Source organism: Globicephala melas, chromosome 7 (genome assembly GCF_963455315.2).
Source record: "Globicephala melas chromosome 7, mGloMel1.2, whole genome shotgun sequence".
In the NCBI taxonomy this organism is placed as follows: domain Eukaryota; kingdom Metazoa; phylum Chordata; class Mammalia; order Artiodactyla; family Delphinidae; genus Globicephala; species Globicephala melas.
Window position 1 is genome coordinate 62,058,706 of NC_083320.1, and position 24,636 is coordinate 62,083,341.

Sequence of the window (24,636 nt, forward strand, 5' to 3'; positions counted from 1 at the left end):
AAAATTAAATTTAAAATTAGCATTATAATTAAAATATATCATGAAAATCCTTAGGATTAAAATATGAGTTCTTAAACTTAATCTGTGCTTCTAATGAAAGACTCTTAAATACCCCAAAATGCCAAAATAAAAATTTTCCTAACCTTATAAATATAATATCAAAGAAGCTAAAGGCGAGGAGAGAGCAGATTAGCATAGGAAGGGGAGAAGGAGAAGAAGGTTAAAACAATGAATAGAGGAAAGGCTTTGAAGAGTCTAACACAAACAAAATGAGTTCAAGAGACCAAGTTCTGAAAAATAAGCATAGCATATTAGAAGCTGGAGTTGACAGTCAAAAAAATAATATAAAAACAAATTAAAATGTGCTTAGGAAAAAAATCCAAGAAGAAAATACATGCATTTCTGCCCACATGAAATATATCTATTCCTGAAAAAAACCTCATATTAAAAACAACAAGGCAGACTTCCCTGGTGGTGCAGTGGTTAAGAATCTGCCTGCCAATGCAGGGGACATGGGTTTGAGCCGTGTCCAGGAAGATCCCACATGCTGTGGAGCAACTAAGCCCACGAGCCACAACTACTGAGCCCACGTGCCACACCACTGAAGCCCGCGTGCCTGGAGCCCGTGCTCCGCAACAAGAGAAGCCACCGCAATGAGAAGCCTGTGCACCACAACGAAGAGTAGCCCCCACTCGCTGCAACTAGAGAAAGCCCACACACAACGAAGACCCAAAGCAACCAAAACTTAATTAATTAATTTAAAAGAGAGAACATGTAAATATAGAAAACACTTTAAAGATGTTAAAAAAAAAAAAAAACTAAGCTGGGTCTTCCTTGGTGGCGCAGTGGTTAAGAATCCGCCTGCCAATGCAGGGGACACAGGTTCAAGCCCTGGTCCAGGAAGATCCCACATGCCATGGAGCAGCTAAGCCCATGCGCCACAACTACTAAGTCTGCCCTCTAGAGCCCACGAGCCACAACTACTGAGCCTGTGTGCCACAACTACTGAAGCCCATGCACCTAGAGCCCACGCTCTGCAACAAGAGAAGCCACCGCAATGAGAAGCCTGCACACCGCAATGAAGAGTAGCCCCCGCTCGCCTCAACTAGAGAAAGCCCGCGCACAGTAACGAAGACCCAACAACAGCCAAAAATAAATAAATAAAATTTAAAAATTTTTTAATTGAAAAAAAAAAGGCTTATAGGAAATAAAAGGGTGAGGGGCAGACCACTCACAACCTATTTTGTAACCTAGAAAGTTTGTAACCAAAGAAGTAACAGAAGCAATAATCAGTACCTGGGGAGATCATTTGGATGCCCAGGCAAACATCTTGGAGTGATTTGAGGCTGTCTCAGGGGATGTTAACAACCTACCACAACAAAAAAGTGGGAAGCTAGCTGGCTGAGACAACACAGAGGGAAGAGGAGCAGAGGAAGCAGCGTGCTACTAGAGAAACCAACAGTGAGGCTAGCGATGTGCCTCTTAGGGAGGGAGCGATGGGTGCAGATGCTCATTTCTGATTTACTTTGAATGTTGCTAAAAAGGTTCCTGCTGCCTTCATAGTTTATGGTTTTTTCCCCTCCAGCTAAAGGATATGATTCTACCCCACTATCCCAGCTCTCCTGAGCTAGGAAAGATTGCACAGGAATCCAAAACTTCCATGTTATACTGACACCTTTTTCCTATATTTCCAAACATATATGAGCCAACTGGTATTATAAAGACATGTGGTAGCATTTTGGCACACAGTCTGTTGTGCTAATCAATTATGTTGGTGGCAGGTTAGAATCATGGTATAAATTCCCAGACACTTGCTCAATTAAATCGAATCCCCAAAGCAGAAAAGCCCTGGCTTTAAGCTGCTGCTCTGCCCACTGGTGTAGTCTCCTTGGCCTGTGCACCATAGACTTAACTCCAGGTTTCTGCCAAGTCCAGCATCAGTCCTCAGGACCAGTCTGGGGTTACCCAAAGACACTACTTAGCTCAGTCATTCAGCATTTACTAACCACTTCAATATGCTCTCCCTGTTAATTCCTACCAAAGCCAGGCCTCTATGGTCTACCTGGCAGTAATACTGACGGTCAAACTACACTCTCCTCTTCCTCTGCCACCCTCACCTTGCCCTTAGAGAAACTCAACCAGTATGAAATTTGGAGCCATAAAAGACAGACATAAGAATGCAAAACTATGCCACAGGACCCAGAAGGTTCTAAAATTTGAGATTTTAGCTAACAGCCATTTATGAAACTGCTCTCCCAGACCTGAGAGAAAAAAAAAAACAAAAAAAAACCTTTTAATGTTATATTCCAGGTTAGGATTACTTCATAATTTCAAATACAAACTTCCTACAAAAAGAGTGTCCTTGATCAAGCAACAGTCATGGCAATACAAAGTTTTATAAATTTCCCAACCTTACACTTTAAAGGACAAGTAAAATTAGCCAAGCAAAGGAAAGGAAAGTCATTCCAAGAGGACACCATGAATAAAGGCACAATGACAAAAGTCTAGAAACAAAGATCAGCTTGACATCATCATAGATATCAAACTCAGCTAGGAAGGGAGTTTATCTCCATCTAAACTGGTGGGAAAATGTGCACTCTTGTACATTGCTTGAGAGAGTATATAATAAAACTATTGTCCTGAGTGGCAATTTGTCAATACACATGTCAAAAGTCGTTAAAGTATATCTATCACTGGAACAGAAATTCCAGTTCTAGGAATTTATCCTGAAGAAATAATCAGACAAGTGAATAGGGACTATATGCATAGATACTCATCACAATGTTATTTATAATAGAAAAAAAAAATCTTTGGTTTCCAACAGCAGAGCAGGGGATTAGGTAAATAAATTATAGCACACATATATCCTATGAAGAAAAACAATACTAGAGCTCTATATTCACTGTGACCAGATAGATGTTCAAAAACTATTACTATAAATGAGAAAAAAAAATGGCATGCTATGAAGAATAGCATATGGAGTATGAAACCATTTAAGTACTGATAATACACACAAATAAAATCTCTTAAAATATACCCCTTGCTACAGATGTTCAAAACTACCATTAGTAAGAACAGCAGGTTACCGAACAGCATATATATAGCATGGAGCCATTAAAATATACTATATATAAAATCTGTTAGAATATATTTGTTTACAGTAAGTCACCTCTAAGTGATAGAGTAATAGGTAATTTCATCATCTTTTTGCTAATATTAATTTTCTATTTGTTCAACGATGACAATGAACTATAGCTTTAAGCTAATAAATGTTTTTAATACTAATTCTGATTGCCAATCCTAACTACAACAATCTGCTCAAGATAATGGATTACTGTGTTATCTATTACAAGTCCCATTTTTTTTATTTTGAGAAAGAACAAAACTTTTAACAAACAGGAATAACTTCCAGTGGTGGGATATTCAGGCATTAAGGAAGATGAAAACAATTCCGTTATCATGACAAGACCCCACCCACCCCAAATTCATGATAGGGAGTTATAGTTCTTTCCCATTTATCCATAAGAAAACAGTACAGAAGCCCTGGGAGAAAATGATGGTCCAGCGGACAAAAGAGGAAATAAATAACCTCAACTCAGACAGCATTTGTACAGCCCTCAGAAACACTTTCCAAACCTTAACTAGTTCCTGGGCACAGAAGTAGACAATATTGCTATGTGTGTTTCAGGCGTAAAATACACATACAAGTCCAAAATGAGAGAAGAAGACCCCCCCCAAAAAAAATCAGATTCAAATTCCTACCCTGCAAAATTTACAGATGGTTTTTCAACCCAAATTAACCTTTCTTTCTTTCTTTGATGAATTTACTGGACAGATGAAAAAAAAATGTGAGCTCCATAAAAAGAAGTCAAGTAAATTCACAGCTGGTTAAAACAATACTCAGAGAATGTTAAGACAGAATACACAAAGCTAAAAGGAACATTTAACATATAAGGTTATAAAAATAAAATCCAAAGGAGATCTTGAGAGACTAGAATGAAATGAAAACAACATTTATGTAAGCCACTGTAATATGAGACTGTTTGCTTTAAACCAATTCTACAAATACAAAGCTGAGAGGGAGCTCTCAAACTTGTCTGAGAGCTGAAGGGGTGGGTGGGGTGGGGGATCTGGGCATTTCATTTGACCACTGGGGCTCCTGCGACAGTCTAGCATAGCTGCTAAAAGGCTAACAAAAAACCTTGGGCCTTAAGGAAGCCACAACATGCTTCATGACAAGATGTCCTTATGACTCTATACCAAATCAGATCATAGATTTTAAAAGGGAATAAACATATGAAAGAGCTATGAGCAGCAGAGAATACTAAATAACTAAAGCTAAAAATTTAAAGGGGTGTCTTATGGGAGTAAAAATTAAAATATTTCTACAGGGGAAAACAAGAAGAAATGTGTGAAAATTGTAATATTTAACACAGTATTGAGAAGAGATTCCTAATAATTAGAGCTATCAAACAAAGGAACAAGTTGCTTCATAAACTCGGTAAAGCTCCCAACCACTGGAAGTGTTTATGGAGAGGGTTACCAATTGTCAGGAATGTTGTAAAATCAATTCCTAAACTGGAAAAGAAATATATTAGATATTTCTAAGGCCTTCTCACCAAAAGTTTCTGTGATTCCCCACCCCACCCTTTACCTTTAATGTAATTTATGATAACTAACTAATTAAAACCAAATCTTATACCTCAAAATAAAACAGTATTTTTCTTTTACCTATTCATTTATGAAAAGCTACTCTGGCTTTCAATTTCAATAATCCTGCTTTTGCTGTAAGTTTTGACCAAATTAGTTTTAACTTTTCATTGCATTCTATCTTGAATAAAGGCAAGAATATCGGGAGCACATCTACATAGTAACTTATTTTATTTTGTTAAGTATTTATTTTCAGTTATGTAAGAGTATGCAAAACAGAAGACTAGAGGTAAACAAACAAAATTAATAAACAATGGTTATCTCTGGATAGCACAGCTGAAGGTAAATGTTTTCTTTTTTTATTCTGTTTTTCTATTTTTTCAATTTTTCCACAATGAACATTCATATTTTTATAGTTACACGGGGGGAAAGTGTTTTAAATGATTTCATACAGAGATTAATGATCTGGTCATTGCACACAGAAAAATGGACATTGCTACGGTAATGGCCACAGTGACTATAATCTTTCCTTGAAAAGTTATCTTGATCTAAGAGGTCCTATTTTCTCTAAGAAACTCTCTATTACACCCATGTACATATAATTCTAGAGATAATTTTCTTCTGAACTGAATTATGTGATGGTTATAAATAAATCTAAACAAAAAATGAATAAACACAAATTTACATTTTAAAATACTTAATGAAGTTATAATGTGCTCCTATTTTCTTTTCTTTTTGGTTCCATACAACACAAAGACATATTAGCTACACAAAAAAAGAGTAAGAAATAGTAGTATGAAGAATGTCATGTGTATAAATAGCCCTGCTGAGTACATAATGTTCTCTTACTCTAGGGACAGCAGGGACAAATACCTGACACAACTTGTGTGAATAAAATTAAGTAGAGAGTAATAGTATACACATTCAAGTAAAACTTTACAAATAGGAAAAACCTTGCTGCTGTTAAGAGTTTCAAACCTGTTTCTTCATTTTTAAAACAAAGTGGTAGGACTAGATTACCCCTAGGATCTCTTCCAATTCTAACTTACAACATTTTAAAAATTGTTACAATTCCCTCTCTATAGTAGTTTTTGAGATGTCACTGCCCTCTTCTCATCCTGTCTTCCTTTTTATACAATTTGTTAAATTATAAGAATGAAATCACAAAAAGGGTTTGTTCAATAATCCCATGGGCCTTTCTACACCCTGTAAGGGTGTAGAAATTCCAATTCTTAAGACATATTCAGCTCTTCATTAAATTTCAAAAATAAATACTAAAAGCAAACAATCATTTGTGCCTGCAGTTGCAAAATAAAATGCAATATGGCTTTAAAAGCTTTAACGAAATTTTAAAATGGCATAAAATAGGTATTTGTTCAAAAACATCTGTATCTGGGTACTCTTCTTCTATCTTTCCATCTATCTTATCCTTTCATCTACTTTCTCCTTTATCTATTCCATCCTTTATTAAATTTAATTTGCTTGCATTTTCATCATTTATATATGTAAAAAGTGCTTTGAAAAGAAGTACAATACAAATTTAAAATATTAATGTCATTAGTTTTTTTTTAATATCATTAGTTTTTAAGTGAGTGGGTGGAAATTCTTGTATTTTCCCTCTAAATATATCACACTAAAACTCAATTAACTTAATTCTTATTTATGATATCTAGGCACAAAAGGAAGCTTTTTCCATGTAGGTCACTGGTCCTATTAAAATAATGTTTCTCATTTAAAAAATAAAAGCAGAACAGAAGACCCCAAGAAGAGATTAGCAGAAGAGTTACACTAATTTTATAATTTCAGTATAAATTAAATGCAAATTTATAATTTCAGTATATATTAAATTCAATAATTTCAGTATTAATTAAATTCAAAACTATATTTTGTTCCTTAAACTGCAATGAATGCTGTAAAATTTTATTATATCTCCTTTTGTTTTACAAAGGTAAAGATCAACTTTTTAAAAACTCTTACAACTTCAAATATAAGCTTTCACTCTCTTGAGGTACAATAATAACTACTATACTTAAGGAAAACTTTGTGATCTTAGTTAAAACCCTACAGTAGCCATTTCTAGCTACAGTGGTATTTCATTACCATGTTATAGTTTTTCCCAACAGACAAGTACCACTGAAATAGACGGAAAAATACATACTCAATTATTGGTATGTCACGAGTCATTTCTAGGATATCAACAGAATCCAGGGAAAAGAATGGCAAATGGCACATACTGGTTGTGGAAGTTTTGAAACGTGTTTACAAATTCTTTGACACTCCTCCCTTCGAGAGACAGGATTTACCTCCTTTGCCATTAAATCTGAGCCCATCTTAGCAACTCACAAGGAACAGGATGCAGTGGAAGTGATACTATGTAACTTCCAAGGCTAGCTCAGAAAAGGCTCCACAGCTTCTGCTCTTGAGCTACTTACTCATCCCGGGAGGAGCCATAACTATATGAGAAGTCCCAACAACTTGAGACCACCATACTGGAAAAGCCACATGCAGGCTGAGCTCCCTGTGCACAGTCGGCATCAGCTGCCAGCCCTGTCCATCAGCCATCTTAAATCTCCATCTCAGCTGAGCCTTCAGATGACTGCAGTTGCAGCCAACAACTAACAGGAATCGCATGAGATAAGCAAGTGAGAACTGCCTGGCTGCCATTCCCAAATTCCTGAGTCAAAGAATTGTGAGCAAAACAAAAAATGGTAATTTTAAGCCACAAAGTTTAGGACAAATTTGCTGTATAGAAATAATAATAAGAACAGTGGCTTATATACTTTACATAAAAAACTCAAGACCAGCAGGGAGGAGACCTAGCAACCATTTGCAACTCCACTACTAACTAGATGAAATTCACTTGCCTGGGTCAATCAGTTAATTCTTTGGAATTCAGCTTCCTCATCTATAAGAGAGTTAGGCAAGATGAACTTTAAGGTCTCCTTTAGCTCTAGCATTCATTAAATTTTTAAACCTGCAAATTGCCTCCTCCTGATTCTCATTTTTGTTTTGTTATATTATACAACTTTTCGATTTCTAACTCAAGATTTGACTTTGTAGTACATAAGTCAATAAAACATAAATGAATTTTTTGTATAAAAATTATGATCACAATCTTAAAATAGAAAATTTCCTATCACTAAAACCCTTTTATGATCGGCCCTGGGTAATGGTCTTATCTTTGTACTTTTCCATACTTCTCATTTTAAATATGTGTGTGTGACTTTTATAATCAGAAAAATAAATCTAATAAAATTTAAGATATGCCTACCCTGTAATCTAGGAATTCCATATCTCAGAGAACTATTTGCACATCTGCACAAAAAGAAATATAAGCATTGTATCTTTAATTAAAAATTGGAAATTATAAAAATGATCGGATAAACTGCAGTTTATTCATATTTCAGAATACTGGCAAAACAACTACAATGTATTTGTGTGATATTTGGGTAAATTTTTAAAGATAAACTTCATTACTCTTAAACCATGCTTTAATAAACTATTTCCTCTGGAAAGATGAGCAGAAATGTCTATCATATGACCTATGATAGCTCAAAACTTCAGTATTTGAATCCCTTCTACATATAAAGCACTAGGACAGAAAACATTTATCAGGAGCCTAATTTGTATCTGGTTCATAATAGGTAATCCATATGTTATCCCATTTAATCCTAACATTAGAATTATCACCATTTTTTCATGAGGAAACTGATGTTCAGAAGTTTAAAACCTGGCAGAAAGCACAGCAATATTATGAGGCAATATTCAAACTCAGATCTGCCTAACTCTGAAACTCAAATTTCTCTTAAAAAAAACCAAAATAGGGCTTCCCTGGTGGCGCAGTGGTTGGGAGTCCTCCTGTCCCACATGCCGCGGAGCGGCTGGGCCCGTGAGCCATGGCAGCTGAGCCTGCGCGTCCGGAGCCTGTGCTCCGCAATGGAAGAGGCCACAGCAGTAAGAGGCCCGCGTACCGCAAAAAAAAAAAAAAAAAAAAAAGAAAAACCAAAATAGATATCCCTTCAATCCACTTCCAGCTAAACAACTCTACTTCAAATTCTTAAGCTTTCAGATGTCCAAATGACCCCATTTTCAATCCAATTGGAAAATATGATAAATATATAAACTATAAAAAGTAATTTTAAATAGACTAAAAGTTTAATTATAAAGTATGATTTAAAGATCAGAAAGTCTTACTGTTTTTAAATATATAAGTTAAATATAATTCACATACTCTAAAAGTGTTCTCAGCTACTATTATAAAAAGTGTTTTATGAGAAAACATACTGAAATGAAGTATTTTTTAAATGAAGTATTTTGAAGTTGTCACCATCAAAAAGCATTTACTACAATATTTACACTGAGACATAATCATAATTAAGAAGCAAATGATTATATAAATTATATTACACACAGAAGTTGCTGAAACAAAGAATCTAAGAGAAGTGAACAGAAGGAACAGAAGAGAGGACCTAAAAAGAACAGAGTAAAAACAATGGTAATGACCAAAGAAAGGCCCTATTTCAAATCCTCTGATATCCCTCGAGAAATTATTTCTAGAAGAAATTCAAAAGCCATCCCCCAGCCCCTCCCCCCACTACACACAGGGATCTCCTTCTAGCACCCTACCGTAAAATACGGTACTGCTGCAATGCAGTTATGTACAATTAAAGTAGCCACTGGAGATTTAAAAGCTAATCTGGAGAGTTTAGGCCAAGAAATGACTGTAACATTTTTCCTATATAGAGGAAAAAGTATCTATATTGAAGATCAGCTTTCTGCATTCTCCAAAATCAAATTCAATTCATAAAAATAAAGTAGAATTATTAGCAGACCACTGGATGCATAAAATAGGTATACTAAAATAGTATGAAGGTTTTTTACCTACCATATAAACACAAACATAAAACTAGATTTTTATTGTTCAAGATCACATGAGGATGTTTAGATTATTTTAATAAAGTATTTTATAATAGCACTAAACCATTTCATCATGTAATAAATAATAGTCTTCTAAAGTTTCTACTGATGGGACTTCCCTGGTGGTCCAGCAGTTTAGACTCAATGCTTCCACTGCAAGGGGCACAGGTTTGATCCCTGGTCAGGGAACTAAGATCCAGCATGCCACACAGTGCAGCCAAAACTAAATAAATAAATAAAATAAAGTTACTACTGACAATAGATTCAATGTTTCCTTCCTGTTTCGCTGGCTTTAGCCAAGGAAGGGTCCCCCTGCACCCATTCATATTCAACTCCTAGTATTCCCAAATCTCGCCTTTGAGAGATTATTCCACCTCCCCACAAAATGCCCTTAAAAAGAAAGCAGAGGGCTTCCCTGGTGGCGCAGTGGTTCAGAGTCCGCCTGCCGATGCAGGGGACACGGGTTCGTGCCCCAGTCCGGGAAGATCTCACATGCCGCGGAGCGGCTAAGCCCGTGAGCCATGGCCGCTGAGCCTGCCCGTCCGAAGCCTGTGCTCCGCAGCGGGAGGCCACGGCAGTGAGAGGCCCACGTACCGCAAAAAAAAAAGAAAGAAAGAAAAAGAAAGCAGAATAACCAATTTAAAATCATATGTCTATCTATTATCTAATCACTTCCCTCTTCGACATGTGAAAAATTAGCATTCTTACCCCCATTACTCACTTCCCCTAGCTTCAAAACAAAATTATTACTGTTTTAGTCAATAGTGTATATATTTTTGAAAGTCTATTTTAAATATCAGCAAGTTTTCCCCATTTGTCATTATGGCAGCAGTGTTCTTAGAAGTAACTCTTTAAAGCTAAAAAAAAAAAAAAAAAGCAAAAAGTATAGCTAACCATTTATACAATTTTTTAAATGATTTTATTTTAATTTATTTATTTAACAAACATACATATAGTGTTACAATATGCCAGGCACTACTGCTCTGAGTGCTTCTATATATTAACTCATTCAATCATCATCATAACCCCAGGTATTAAGTACTATTATTACCTCCATTTTACAGGTGAGGAAATTGAGGCATGGTACCTATCCAAAGTCACACTACTAATTGGTACAGAAGCCAGATTCAAACCCAGACACTTCACTTCCAGAGTAAAACTCAGAAGCAGTATACTAAACTACCTAGGGACTTCCCTGGTGGCCCAGTGGTAAAGAATCCTCCTTCCAATGCAGGGCACGTGGGTTCGATCCCTGGTTGGGGAACTAAGATCTCACATGCCGCGGGGCAATTAAGCCTGCATGCCACAACTACTGAGCCCACACACCGCAACTACAGAGCCTGTGCTCTCTAGGGCCCACACGCCAAAACTAGAGACAAGCCCGGGCCACAATAAAAGATCCCACATGCCACAACAAAGATCCCTCGTGCCGGAACTAAGACCCAATGCAACCAAATAAATATTTCAAATAAATAAATAAATAAACTGCCTATCCAATTTGTTGAAAACTCTTTAAAATTGTTAGTCCAGGGACTTCCCTGGCGGTCCAGTGGTTAAGACTTCGCCTTCCGATGCAGGGGGTGTGGGTTCGATCCCTGGTTGGGGAACTAAGATCCTACACGCCTTGCGGCCAAAAACCAAAACATAAAACAGAAGCAACATGGTAATAAATTCAATAAGACTTTGAAAATAAATAAATAAGTAAAATTTAAGAAAAATAATAAATGAAATAAAATTATTAGACCAAAATGAGACTCCACAAAATGTTGCATTTTGTGGGAGCCTTCTTAGAGGGGAAATATACTACTACAAAGTTTAAATTATAAGGCATTAGATCAATTATAAGACTTCCATAAAAGAAATCATGTTTTCAAAAGAAGAATATTTGGCTTAGTCTATATGATATTATCAAATCAAAATGGGTTTTCAAAGGAAAAACATGTAAATGTTTAACAACAATTTAGTTTTTAAAATTTCAATCATTGAATATATAAATCAATAAAAATATGAAATTTAGGTTTTATAGAAACCAAGATTATAAACAGATATGTCAAAAACCAATATATGCTTACAAATTGTATACTAACAAAATACAGGAATGTTATAAGGAATTTATTAGAAATATTTATTATTAATAAACACTATAAAAGTTGAAATTTCAAATTGACATTCTATTTCCCAGTACATTGCTTTTTTTTGATAACCTTTGACATATAAGATATAACCTTATTATGAGATTAGAAAAGAAGCTACATTTCACTTTCTTCTAGCAAATTATTCTAGACTTAGCTAAATTTTTTAACAACAAGTTCATTGTGCATATGACAACTTGGATAAATTTGGGGATATTTTCATAGGAGAAATAGCTCTATGTCTTTCTATCTCCCATTTCTAAACTGTGAAAAGAGAAATGAATTTACAAACAAGAAGTAAAAATCTAGTTGTAGTTCTCGTCCTGTCACTAAGTAACTGTGTGACCTTGACTAAGTTATTCCACTCTGGGGTTCAGCATCCATGTCTATAAAATGAGGAATTCCAACTAGATAATACCCACAAATCTGTATGGTAGTTCTTAAACTTTTAAAATTCTACTTTTAAAAAGTTTCAAATGTTAAATCTCACCTCATCTGAAGAATCTAGTTGTCCCAATGTTCCTGTTGCACCTGCAAAACCTTTGGAAAGGAGAAAAAAGATTGCCCTTCATAATTGTTATATATTGCTTTACTTTAAAATTATTTTGAGACATAACAACATCAAAAAACTAAGTTTTGTTAAGACAACTCATTCTAACAGTTATTTTGGCAGAAATCAACATTTATCTTCAATAAATTTGAGCCTAATAGGCTTATACTTCAATAGGAAATCTCCAGTGAAAACCCAGATTTAATAATTACACATGGTGTTTCAGAAGGATTGCTTTCTTTTACTTTTAAACCATGGTTTACTAAAATATTGAACTACTAAACTTTGGGGCTACTCTTAAATAGCAACTGCTATATTTTTCATGAGTTAGAACCAGAATCTCTGATAAACTAACCGAATTTCGCTTAAGAAAAATGAAATATCTTCTTTGATGACTCTATCCTTTCTTGCTTCCAAATTTTTACTACTTTCACTACTTTCTTACAAAGAATGACACAGCACTTAAATTTCTTCAATAATGAGTAATGTTTGAAGGGTTTTTTGTTTTAGTACAGAAAAGTTATCATTGTTCAAATTAAATATTTAAACAAACCTTGAACTGCCAGAGTGCTAGTGCCAGCAGATGGTTCTTGTATACCATATACAAGTTTATCCTCAGGATATGTAAGTCCAGAGCTCTTCAAAGCTATAAGGTATTTTTCATGACTTTTCCTTGCATAAGCATTTTCTCCAAGACCTAATATTTAAAATAAATTCAAAATCAGAAAAAATATTCCATTCAAAACATAAGTACAGCCATCTCAATAACTAATGTATACACATATAAAATAGATGAATATTCTAATGGAGGGGAAACCCTAGAATGAATAATATAAGATAGCTTCAGACAACATTTTTGTGCTCATGTTTGGCATTAACAATCTCAGAATGCACAGCATGTTTACAACAAATAATGAAATCCACTAACTAACTGGGTGTCTAGAATATGCCAGAGATTACATACAAAATATAGGGGGTGCGAAGATTAATAAGACATGATTCCTGCCTTCAAGGAACTTAAAATTACTGTAAAGAAAGGCAGATAATATGGTAAATGACAATTACGTAGCAGACTTCACCATCTCGTTTAACAACCTGTGCTCTCATAATACCATGCAGCCAGACTTAACCCAAAGCAGTTTTTGGAAAGGCTTACTAGAGAAGATAATGCCTGAGTGGAATTTTCAAACAGTAACTGAGATTACTAATTTCTGTTTTACCAAGCATAAAATGTTTTTATAATCACATTTAAGGATAAAAGTATAATTTCTACAGAAGTAGCAGTTAAAACAAATTTATTCCAAAATTTTGAGAAGTTTAGGTCCTAGAATTAAACAATCCTAGGTCTTTCACTTTAGCATTTGAGCATATTAATGCCAATTTTGTCTTTTGTTTTTTAATATATTATGGAGAATAGAATAACAACAAAATAAAAATACTGACATTTGAAAGTTCTTTAAAAGGAAAAATTATTCTCTGTCTGAAAGCCAAGTTACCATGTCATTTGCCACCTCTTAAGCAGATTATATATCTTTAATTAAGGTTTCAATCTCTCTGATTATAAAAATACATAGTAAATGAGTTTCTTTAGTATTTGCTGAGCTTTTCTCAATTACCTCTCTTTGCTAGCCTCAATAATTGCAATAGATTAGTTTTGCTTTTTAAATCTCTGCCCAATGTCTGTCTGGGATAGTTTAAAAAAAAACAAAAAACAGGGCTTCCCTGGTGGCACAGTGGTTGAGAGTCCGCCTGCCGATGCAGGGGACACGGGTTCGTGCCCTGGTCTGAGAAGATACCACATGCCGCAGCGCGGCTAGGCCCGTGAGCCATGGCCGCTGAGCCTGCGCGTCCGGAGCCTGTGCTCCGCAACGGGAGAGGCCACAACAGTGAGAGGCCCGCATACCGCAAAAAAAAAAAAAAAAAAAAAAAAAAAAAACCTTCAGCACAGATTAAACAGATAGGAATACATCTATCCTTCAATTCAAGTCCAAAACTAAAAACAACCAGTTAGTCTATATAGAATAAAGGACTTCTAGGGGTCCTATGTAAGAAATGACTAAATGTCTCCTGAATAATAAAAGCCATGTATTTATCTCAATAATAATAGATGAAATTTTTGTAATACTTTTAATTAACAAAATACACTTCATCAACCCCTCACAACAAGCCTGAGAAAAATGAACATATTATCACCATTTTTATAAGTGAGGAAACTGAGGCTTACAAAGATAACATAATAACCAGTGAGTAAGCAAGCAGTGATTAGAAATGAACCTAGACTACAAATTTAAACTTCTGAATCAAACCTAATGTAATTTCCATCACTACAAGTTAGCTAAAGATTTTTGTTTTGCTTTTTAATTTCAAGAAATAAGAACTTAAAAGAATTGTAGAACTAAAAGAAGACAATTACCATAAATCATTCTCAAGGAATACATTCTTACAATGATTAAGAACAACTTGCTGTTCTTTTTCCCAACAGTTGATAGTTTCTGATTACAGAACCATTTTCTAGGCTGAAGAAATAACAGACCTTCAGGTATAATTCTGATCTCTCTCTAGCATCATCACCAAAACTCAAACACAAGTTACCATCATTTTATCCTAGGCTGCTGCACTTGAGCTTCTGTTCTTGCCCCTTCCCATCTATTCTTGGCAAAATAACAAGCCATCTTTTTAAAGCACATATCTGATCATGTCACTCTTCAGATTAAAATATACCCATGACTTCCCACTACATTCAGGATAAAATATAAAACCTTAAATAGCTAACAAGGGCCTACCTAATCTGGATCTAGCCTAATGTGGTAGCCTTATTTGGGCCACTATCCCCCTACATTCATTTCATTTCAACCACAATAGCCTTTTTTAGTTCCTTTTAAAAAAGTAAGCTCACTCTCACCCTAAATATTTCCACATGCTGGTCCCTCTGCATGGAATCTAGGAGATGCCTAAGTGTTATGTTCTTTATAAATATTTATCATGTTTGGGGTTCATTAAGCATCTTGAATCTATAAATCAATGTTTTTCATCCAATTTGGGGAATTTCAGTCATGATTTTTTCAAATTTTTTTTCTGCCCCATTCCCACTCTCCTGTCCTCCTGGGAGTCCAATTACACGTACATTAGGTCATCTGATTCTATCTAACAGGTCCCTGAGGCTCTGTTGTGTTTTCTCTCTGTTCTCTAGATTGAATAATGTATTAATCTGTCTTCAAATTCACTAAGTCTTTCTTCTATCCTCTCCAAACTGCTGCTAAGTCCATCCAGTGAACTTGTCAATTGCATTCTACAGTAATTGTCAGTTCTAGAATTTTTTTGTTATTGTTTACATTTCTTCACTAAGATTCCTGATCTCTTCACTCATTAACACCATATTTTCCTTTACTTATTTGAACATATTTTCCTTTAATTTCTTCAACATATTTATAATAGTTGCTTTAATGTCTTTATCTGCTAAATCTAACATCTAGGCCATTTAAAGGTCAATTTCTATTACTGTCCTTTTTCTTGGACATTCTAACGACATGTTATCAAAGATTCTGGATTCTGTTACCTTCCTTTGAAGAGTATTAATTTTAATTCTACAAGACATTCAATAAACAGTCTTATCACCTAGAACTCATAAAGACTTAGTTTTATACTTTGTAAGAGGCAGATTTATAGAAAGCCTGAGATTCTTAAAAAAGCCCTGTAAATTGACAGGAATAATCTCCAAACTCTGTCAGGGTTCTAGGCTTCATTAAGGCTGATCTAGAGTAGAACTTACTCTCAGGTGTGGTCTTCTGGTGTGTCAACTTGATGCCTAGGATATTGGTAAGGTCTCTCTAGTCTGGTTGCGCTGATACTCCAATGTCTCCCAACACTGCCTAACCTTTTTTAACCCCATAGCAGTAACCCCACAGCACTCTCTAATAAGCCTTAGGTAGTCTCATCCTGTACATGTGTATCTCAGTTCTCAGCCAAGCACTTTTAGGGGTCCCTCATACATCTACCCCACAAACTCTTGCTATTCTGCCCCAAAGATTCCAGTTTCCAACTGCTTCAGCTGCCCTAAACTGTGACCTCTGCCTCCTTAACTCAGCTGGACCACCACGCTCTGCTTCAATGCCAGCCCTCTATACTACAGTCTGGAAGTTATCCCCAGACAGAGATTCAGAGAATTGTGAGGCTCATCTCATGCTTTTCCTTTCTCCCAAAGGTTTACAGTCTTGTGCTGCCTGCTGTCTAATGTCTGAAAACAACTGCCTCACATTTTTTCCAGTTTTATGTTATTGACATAAGGGCTAGTCCAGTAGTCAGAAGCAGAAAATGTTCTCTACCCGGAATCCAACTCCACCCCATTACCACCCAACTTGCCACATCCTCTAGCTAAATGACTTTCTCTCAATGTTTTACTTCAAATGTCACTTCCTCAGTGAAGCTCTCCCACCTCCTCCATCAGTGAAATCAGGTCTCCCTTTTATACACACTTGTCCTATCCCTTCCCAGTTATTTACTACAGTTTATACTTACACAATATTTTGGTTTGGAGACTTTGTTAATGTCATCTCACTCACTAGACCATAAGCTTTATAAGGGCAGAGATAGGAGTACCTGGCTTACTACGTACCTTCCCTACTCCAAGCTCTAATACCTAGCCCAAAGCCAAGCACACAGTGGGTGCTTAATGAGTACTCGCTAAAGAAATAAATACATCAGATAAGACTATCTCTAAATAATACATGGTTAACAGTACACATAAAAACTTCACCACTCTAAAGAAAGAAGGTATACTTCAATTTTCAAAACATGCTGCTCATGAGCCAGCATAAAGAACACTATTTAAACTATAAGATTTTTAAATAATTGATATATTTACCATACTATAAATTTGAACTAAAGGTTTAAAAATGAAATTATTTTATATAACAGTACAAATATACTTAATAATTCCAAGTTTTATAACTTAAACTCTACATCACTATAAAATTCTAGGCCACACGACACAAATGTTTAGAATAACAAAAATGAAGACACAAAAGTGGTTGCTGTTATTGTTTGGAAAAGGGGAAGTGGAATATAATTACGAATATGTCACACCAAATTTAGGAAACCTGGGTTCTAGTCCCAACTCTAAAATCAGGTAGTTGTGAGGTCTTAAACCAGTCATTTAATTTTTCTGGGGTTCAATTTCTTCATCCATAAACTAAGAAGTATTCTTAATAACTTCCAGCTTTAGCAGTCTATTAAAAAAAATCTACATTTTACTTTTAAGTTCTAAAATACACAACTTTTAAATTATTTTAGTAATGTAAGCAAATTTTAACTTTCTTCTCTTCTAAATTTTACTCACCAGAAGTCAGATCTTTGTAGCTTTGTTGGTTTGTCAAAACCTGAGTAAGAACAGACCGCATTGCTCCTCCCATTTTAGTTAGATCTTCTAAAAAGGAAATTTGAGGTTCCAAAAGCTGAAGGACTTTGTTAAGGTCTTTTTCTGATGGTACATCAGCTGCTAAAAAAAATATAATCAACTTTCTTTAAAATACTTTGCTAAGAACAATATTTTATTCTTTAAAATTATGATGACTTAGATGACAGTATTTTATAATCAAAGAGTTAATATAAGAATTCTCTTTAGAAAGCAGGAGCCCACCAAGCACCCAGCCTAGGATAGACTTGTTTAGGAAGTCAGTCCTCTGAGAAAAGACTGATGGGGAAAAGAGATGACTTCATAAGGTATTAAGCACTTAATTTGTGTAAGAAGCATTCAATTTAGGGTCCTAAACTTCCAGATATATATATGTAATCATAAGACCATCTCAAAATTAGATAAACAGTGTTTAAGAAAAAGTTAAGATCATTCTCTAAAATAAAAGGAGAAATGAAATATATTGAGATAGTATAAGAATATTAGGACAAAATTATGTCAGCTCTAAATTTAAACCTGTGCAGCCAATAACCCATCCACTATCATATTCCAAAAATATAGATTCATATTAGCTAGAGGTCAAAGCAACTAAAATGAAAAATACGGATGTTTTTACTAAAACAATTTTAAAATACCAGGCAAGATATGCTGGTAGAGGGGGAGAGAAGAAACCTGAACAGCAACTAAAAAAGAATATTTAAGAGGAAAAGAAAAAAAAAAAGATGTTTTAGAGAAACTGAGGTCTAAAAGGAAGAAGTGAATAGAGAGATTTAGAGCTTAGCCATAACTGGTTAAAAGAAGAATACATATAACGAAGCTAACAGGGGGCCTGTGTGCCCAGGAAAGGGGTCATCAAGTTCATTCAATATTTATTCAGTATCTACTACACGACAGGCACTGAGAAGCAGAACTAAATAAGACATAGTTCCTACCCCCAAGGAACTCACAACCTAGTTCAAAGATAACCTGTGAATGAAATTCTAGATAACTCTGAGTCATGGAACCCAAGCCAAAAAACCTTACTTTCTCAGTAGAAAACCAATACCGTGTATTATTCTTCTTTATATTCTCCCCAATGACTTATGTAGTAACATAGTAGATATTTAATTAGCATTTGTTCTTGATTTCCAAGGGCTCTAACACAAGCTCTGGCACTGGTCTAAGGATGGTAGGGTGAAATGGGAAATGGAATTCAAGGCAACTGTCAAACCACAAGATTATCTGAGCTTCCATATCTCAGATTAGATGATTTCAAGTCCTTTCTTTAATTTTAAACAGTGATCTCTGCAGAAAGTAATGCAGAGATTTTGCATACACAGAAGAAATTAATGCTGAGCACAAGTGGTAATATAGAGAGTGAAACTTCATGAACCTAAGTTCATGAAACTCATCTTAAGACAAAAAAAGTACTTCCATTCATTCCTTTATGTTTTCAGATAATGGTAACATAATTATCAAAGCTACGTATGCATGTCATCTACCACTTATAACTGCTAAATGTCACCACGGAAAAAATAAATATAATACACTCGTATGAATTACTCTTTGATTAAACTAATGGTAAGCTTTATGGTTCTCATAATAAATGATTTCTACCTATTACTTTTCTAAAATAGGACACTTGTAGTACAAAATGTAAACATCCAAAAAATCTGTTAACTAGCATATGAGAAATAAAATGGAAGACAATTTCAATAACCCAGCTGGTCTCCACTTCCTTCACTCCAAAGAGAGAGCAGTTTGGGACTAAATCAAAATAATATTTCTTTCTATATTTTAAGACATACTCTGAGAAGAAGAGAAGTACTTGACAAAAGATTGTATATTTTGCTTAAAATGTAAAAGTGAAGAACTATAAGTATTCGCTCACAATGCAAATAACATGATAGTTCTAGAAATGATGAAGATACATATTTCTTCACACTTTTAGGATGGAAAATAGAAGATAAACATGTGTGCCATAGTTTCAAATTGGATTTAAGATTTATAGAATTAAATAATTTAAAAGCTCTAAAAGTAATGCAAATGCAGTCCCTTAAATGATAAAAATGCAAGTATCACTAAAAAGGAAAAAGACATCATAAAAAGTTAACAAATTTGTTTCATACCACTAACTGATATCTGTAATTCACAATGTCAGACTGAGAACTTTAATAAATGTTATCTAAATACAAATATTTAACTAATGCATATTAATCAAGATTGTGACTAAATCTTAAAAGGTAAGAAGAATATCTGTAATTTGCATGTTTCTTTTCTCTTTTTAATACTATTAGGATGCTTACGCCCATGCATTCTACCGGTAATATGGGAGTGAGCAATTTGACCCTCTCATAAGTTATTATATATGGAGGGGAATAAAAATGTATAGACCTCTACAAAAAAGAGGGGGAGAGAGGGGGAGGGAAAGATATTGGTGAAATTTTTATCTTCTAAAAATCTAAGTTAAAGTCAAACATTTCCAGGACTTCTTAAGTATGCTCTATTATAACAGAATCACAAATAAAGTCACTTTAACCCCATAAAATAATTATTTCCTCATCTGCAAAAGGCCAAATAAGTTTGCTCAGAAACATTTACGATCCCAGCAGCAGAGACTGCCAAACTGTGCCTACAAGTATCAATGAGGTTATATAATTGATATTTAGTATGTTTTTATTTAGTCTCTGTATTTCATAGTCATCACATAAAAAATGTTAAGCAAAAAAATGGTATCTGAAAAAATTCACCTCATTATTAGTGCTAAACTTTGCTTGAGTACTAATGAAAAGTGGATTAAACATACCTGGTTCATTATAGCCTTCTCTTAAGTACTGAATAAGACAAAAAATAAATCTTGGAAGAACAAATTCAGACATCATCAGTAAGTCTTTGGGGACACAGGGAATATTTGAACTTGATTTAATTTGATGCCTTTTGCAAAACCTGTAATATGAAAAAGAAAAGAATTAATGGCTAAGAAATCTATTACTTCTATTTACAATATCCATAAACAGAATGTGGGCCAATATCAAAGCCAATGTATTACTTTTATGATTTTTAAGGCACCAAGTTAAAAGAATATAGTTTTAATTGGTCTTTAAATAAAAACTGGCACTTAGGAAGATTTCTTCCTAATAAAAGACCATTCTAGTTAGATTCCAATTAGAATACAAAAACAAAATCTCATTACAGAGTTTATATTTTTTAACTACAATTTATTACTTGCAAGTATTACTTTATTACTTTTACCCTTCATAAACCATTAAGTACAAACTGATCATTCCCAAGAATTTGCATTTTCTATTCCTTAACTGTTTCGAACTTATTGCATTAATGAATAGATAAGTAATATCAATACTTAAAGTTTATTTGAAAAATTTATACACTTAAGTATGCACATTCCTTCTAATCTTATTTATACTTATTTTAAAGTATGGTTGGAATATTTGAGCAAAAATGAAATAAACTATTCTATGTTCACAATCCAAATAGTCACTAATAAGGTATTTTGTGACCAAACACAAAATAACCACACTAAACATACAACATACCTAGAAAGAAACTTATTACGATGGGTGGAGAAACTATTTTAGCTGAAAAACGTAAGAGATCTGAATAGAGAAAAACTACATTCTCAAGTGGAAAAAACTTTTATTTTTCTAAAAAATGTCACTTCCACCAAACTTAATGACATTGGATTTAAATCCCAATGGGACTAATCACAAACTAATTCTAAAGTTCAAATGGAAGAATATATATGTTAAAAAAATATATAAAACTTTAAAAAAAAAATTAATGACAGTGACCTAGACTTTAAAACATAGTATAAAGCTAACATAATTTAAGATCTGTAGTAATCTCTCTATAATGACCTATATGGGAAGATAATCTAAAAAAGAGTAGATATACGTATATGTATAACTGATTCACTTTGCTGTACAGCAGAAACTAACACAACATTGTAAATCAACTATACTCCAATAAAGATTTTTTAAAATTAAAGTAAAATCTGTGGTAATGTGATAACATCAATGGACCACAATGGAGTCTAGAAATAGACTATGTAATGACTATGTTAATCAATGTGGGGGGCGGGGGGGGGGGTAGAAGACTTTCAATAAATTGCTATAGGACAATTGATTCCATGCAGGAGATAAATTTGATCCTTATCTTACACCATATACAAACTATTATATATTCCATACAGATCAAAAATCAAATGTGAAAAAAATTACTAGTAAGAAAATGAACTATTCCCCATATTATCTCGAAGAACAGAAGTCTAATAAGTAAGATTTGAAACCAAATGTCATAAAAGAAAGATAAAAATTGGCTACATAAATCAAAAGTTTCTATGCAGAAAACAATTATTGTGTTACCAAAAAATATTTACAATAGATAAAACAGATGAAAGATTAATATCTATGATTTTTGACTCTAGAAAAATGGATTAAAAAAGAAAATAATTCAATAGAAAAATCAGCCAAAGTCATAAACAATTCACCAAAAAAGTGAATGGCTAAGAAACATATGAAAAGATGCTCAAGTTCTCTAATAATCAAAGAAATGAAGTTTATTAAAATAAAAAATGAATAAATAGAGAATTACCATTTTGTGATACCTACTAAAATAACTGACCCATGCAATGGAGCCATTAAAGGAAGGCTTGAGGGGAAATTTTCCACTTAGAGATCAGACTGTTACATCCTTATCAATCTCAGTATCATTAGAAGTGAGAAAAAATCAGATGCTATGATGCTTGTGAAGTACAGAGCACCATTTACAAAGAGTTTTTACCAAACAAGATGACCTTGAATGACACCAAGTCTCTAGAGCTAACTTCCATTTATAGGAAACATAAGAGATAAAGGAACAAGTTAAATGACACCGCAAAAATAAATAAATAGACAAATCATGAATGTAGACCATTATACAGGACAACTGACTCCGTTTCTGCAACCTGTCAGTGGCAGGGAGAAAAAGGAGGTAGAAGGATCACTTATTAAAGAGGCCTGAGAAACCCAATAACTATGTGTTTACTGATTCTAACAAACCAACTTGAAACAGGCATTTTTTAGACAACAGGGGAAGTCCAATTAAGAACTGGGTACTAGTTCGTTACATGGTTTTATTAGGTAAGATAATGGCACTGTGATTACGTAAGAAAATGTTTGCGGATATTTGATAATATTAAGGAATTATCTTGTGTAGGTATGACAACAACATTGTGGTTATCATTGAATAGGAAAGTCTTGTCTTTTACATGTATCTATATAAATATTTATGAATAAAATGCTACAATGTATGCGACTTGCTTCAGAATAATCTGGTTGGGTGAAGGGAAGTAACTGGGAGTATACCAAGCCCAGCTTGAGTTGTTAATTGTAGAAACTGGGAGACTGATAAGGGGTTTTCTTATATTACACTCATTAAGCAGAATGTGGGGCAATATCAAAGCCAGAAAAGTACCACTCCCTTCAGATTTTTAAGGCACCAAATCAAAAGAATGTAGCTTTAACTGGTCCTTAAAAAACATCACCAAACGGGACTTCCCTCGTGGTGCAGTGGTTAAGAACCCGCCTGCCAATGCAGGTGACACAGGTTCGAGCCCTGGTCCAGGAAGATCCTACATGCCACGGAGCAACTAAGCCCATGCGCCACAACTACTGAGCCTGCACTCTAGAGCCCGCGAGCTACAACTACTGAGCCCATGTGCCACAACTACTGAAGCCCACGAGCCTAGAGCCCGTGCTCTGCAACAAGAGAAACCACCACAATGAGAAGCCCACGCCCCGCAACAAAGAGTAGCCCCTGCTCACCACACTAGAAAAGACCCAACACAGCCAAGAAAATAAATAAATAAATAGCACCAAAGGAGTTTTTTCCTAATAAAATGTCATATCAGTTGGGTTATACTCATTGCTTTTATATGTCTGAAATTTTCTGTACTAAAAAATTAAAAATTTTTTAAAAGGAAGGAAATATTCATATTTTTTAAAGATGAATACTGAAGCGTGTCACACAATGTTTGGGATTTGTTTGAAAATACTTTAGCAAAAGAGAAAAAAGGGCAAATGAGGCAAATGTGGCAAAAATCTTGATAAACATTGAGTCCAATGATGGGTATATGGAGGTTGAATGTTCTGCTGTCTCTACCTTTGTGCATGGTTGAAATTTTTGGTAACACAAACATGTTTTTTCATCTTGCAGGTTAGGGAAAATTCACTTTACTAATTCATTGTTGGAAAGCATGTTCAGAAATTTGTTATCATACACATGGAAGTGTAAATAGATACAGTTTTGGGTGTCATTTTGACAATATCTACTAAAACTTAATGTGTTCATAACCCTAGCTTAGCATTTCTATTTCTAGTAATTTATTATACAGAAATAATCCTAAATTTGCAAGATATATCTACAGATATATTCACTGTACCACAGTTTGCAATGCAAAAAAGTTAGAAACAACTTACGTGTTCAGTAACAGAATAAAGATTAACCAAATTAGAGTAGATCAATAAAATACTTCGCATTTATTAAAAAGAATGAGGGAGATCAACAAGTACTGAAATAGAATTATATCCAAAATAAGGGAGAAAAGAATTACATAGCGCATATATATACACACACACACACACACACACATACACACACATATATTTTGGAGAAAGAATAGAAAAAAATAATATATGTAAGGAGAAAAATATTTAGAGAAATGTACACCAAATTTTGTGGAAATTAACTGAAACTGGGTTATAGCATACTTTTACTTTCTACATTAATTCTACCTACAATGTTTGAATTTTGCATGGCAAATATATGTAAAACTGTGTAATCAAAACAAAAAAAATTTACTCCAAAAACAATAAGTTATGCCATTCATTTGGCTTTAGTTCCACAGTTTGAACATTAACTCTTAACCTTTTTTGACTCATGGACACCTTTGAGAATCTAATGAAAGTTATAACTCTTTCTTAAGAAAAATATACACAGGT

At 34.3% G+C, this 24,636-nt stretch overlaps 1 protein-coding gene across 1 annotated transcript in view; it reads right to left on the bottom strand.

Annotated features, from left to right (window-relative positions):
• The window catches only part of UBR3 (ubiquitin protein ligase E3 component n-recognin 3), a 230,774-nt gene that overhangs the window by 168,372 nt on the left and 37,766 nt on the right, over positions 1-24,636 (bottom strand). The window contains exons 2-5 of the mRNA XM_060302279.1: positions 20,445-20,584; positions 17,585-17,743; positions 12,803-12,946; positions 12,190-12,239 (exon numbers count right to left, since the gene is read on the bottom strand). Of these exons, the coding sequence (XP_060158262.1) occupies positions 12,190-12,239; positions 12,803-12,946; positions 17,585-17,743; positions 20,445-20,584 (493 nt within the window). The remainder of the gene's footprint in view (positions 1-12,189; positions 12,240-12,802; positions 12,947-17,584; positions 17,744-20,444; positions 20,585-24,636) is intronic.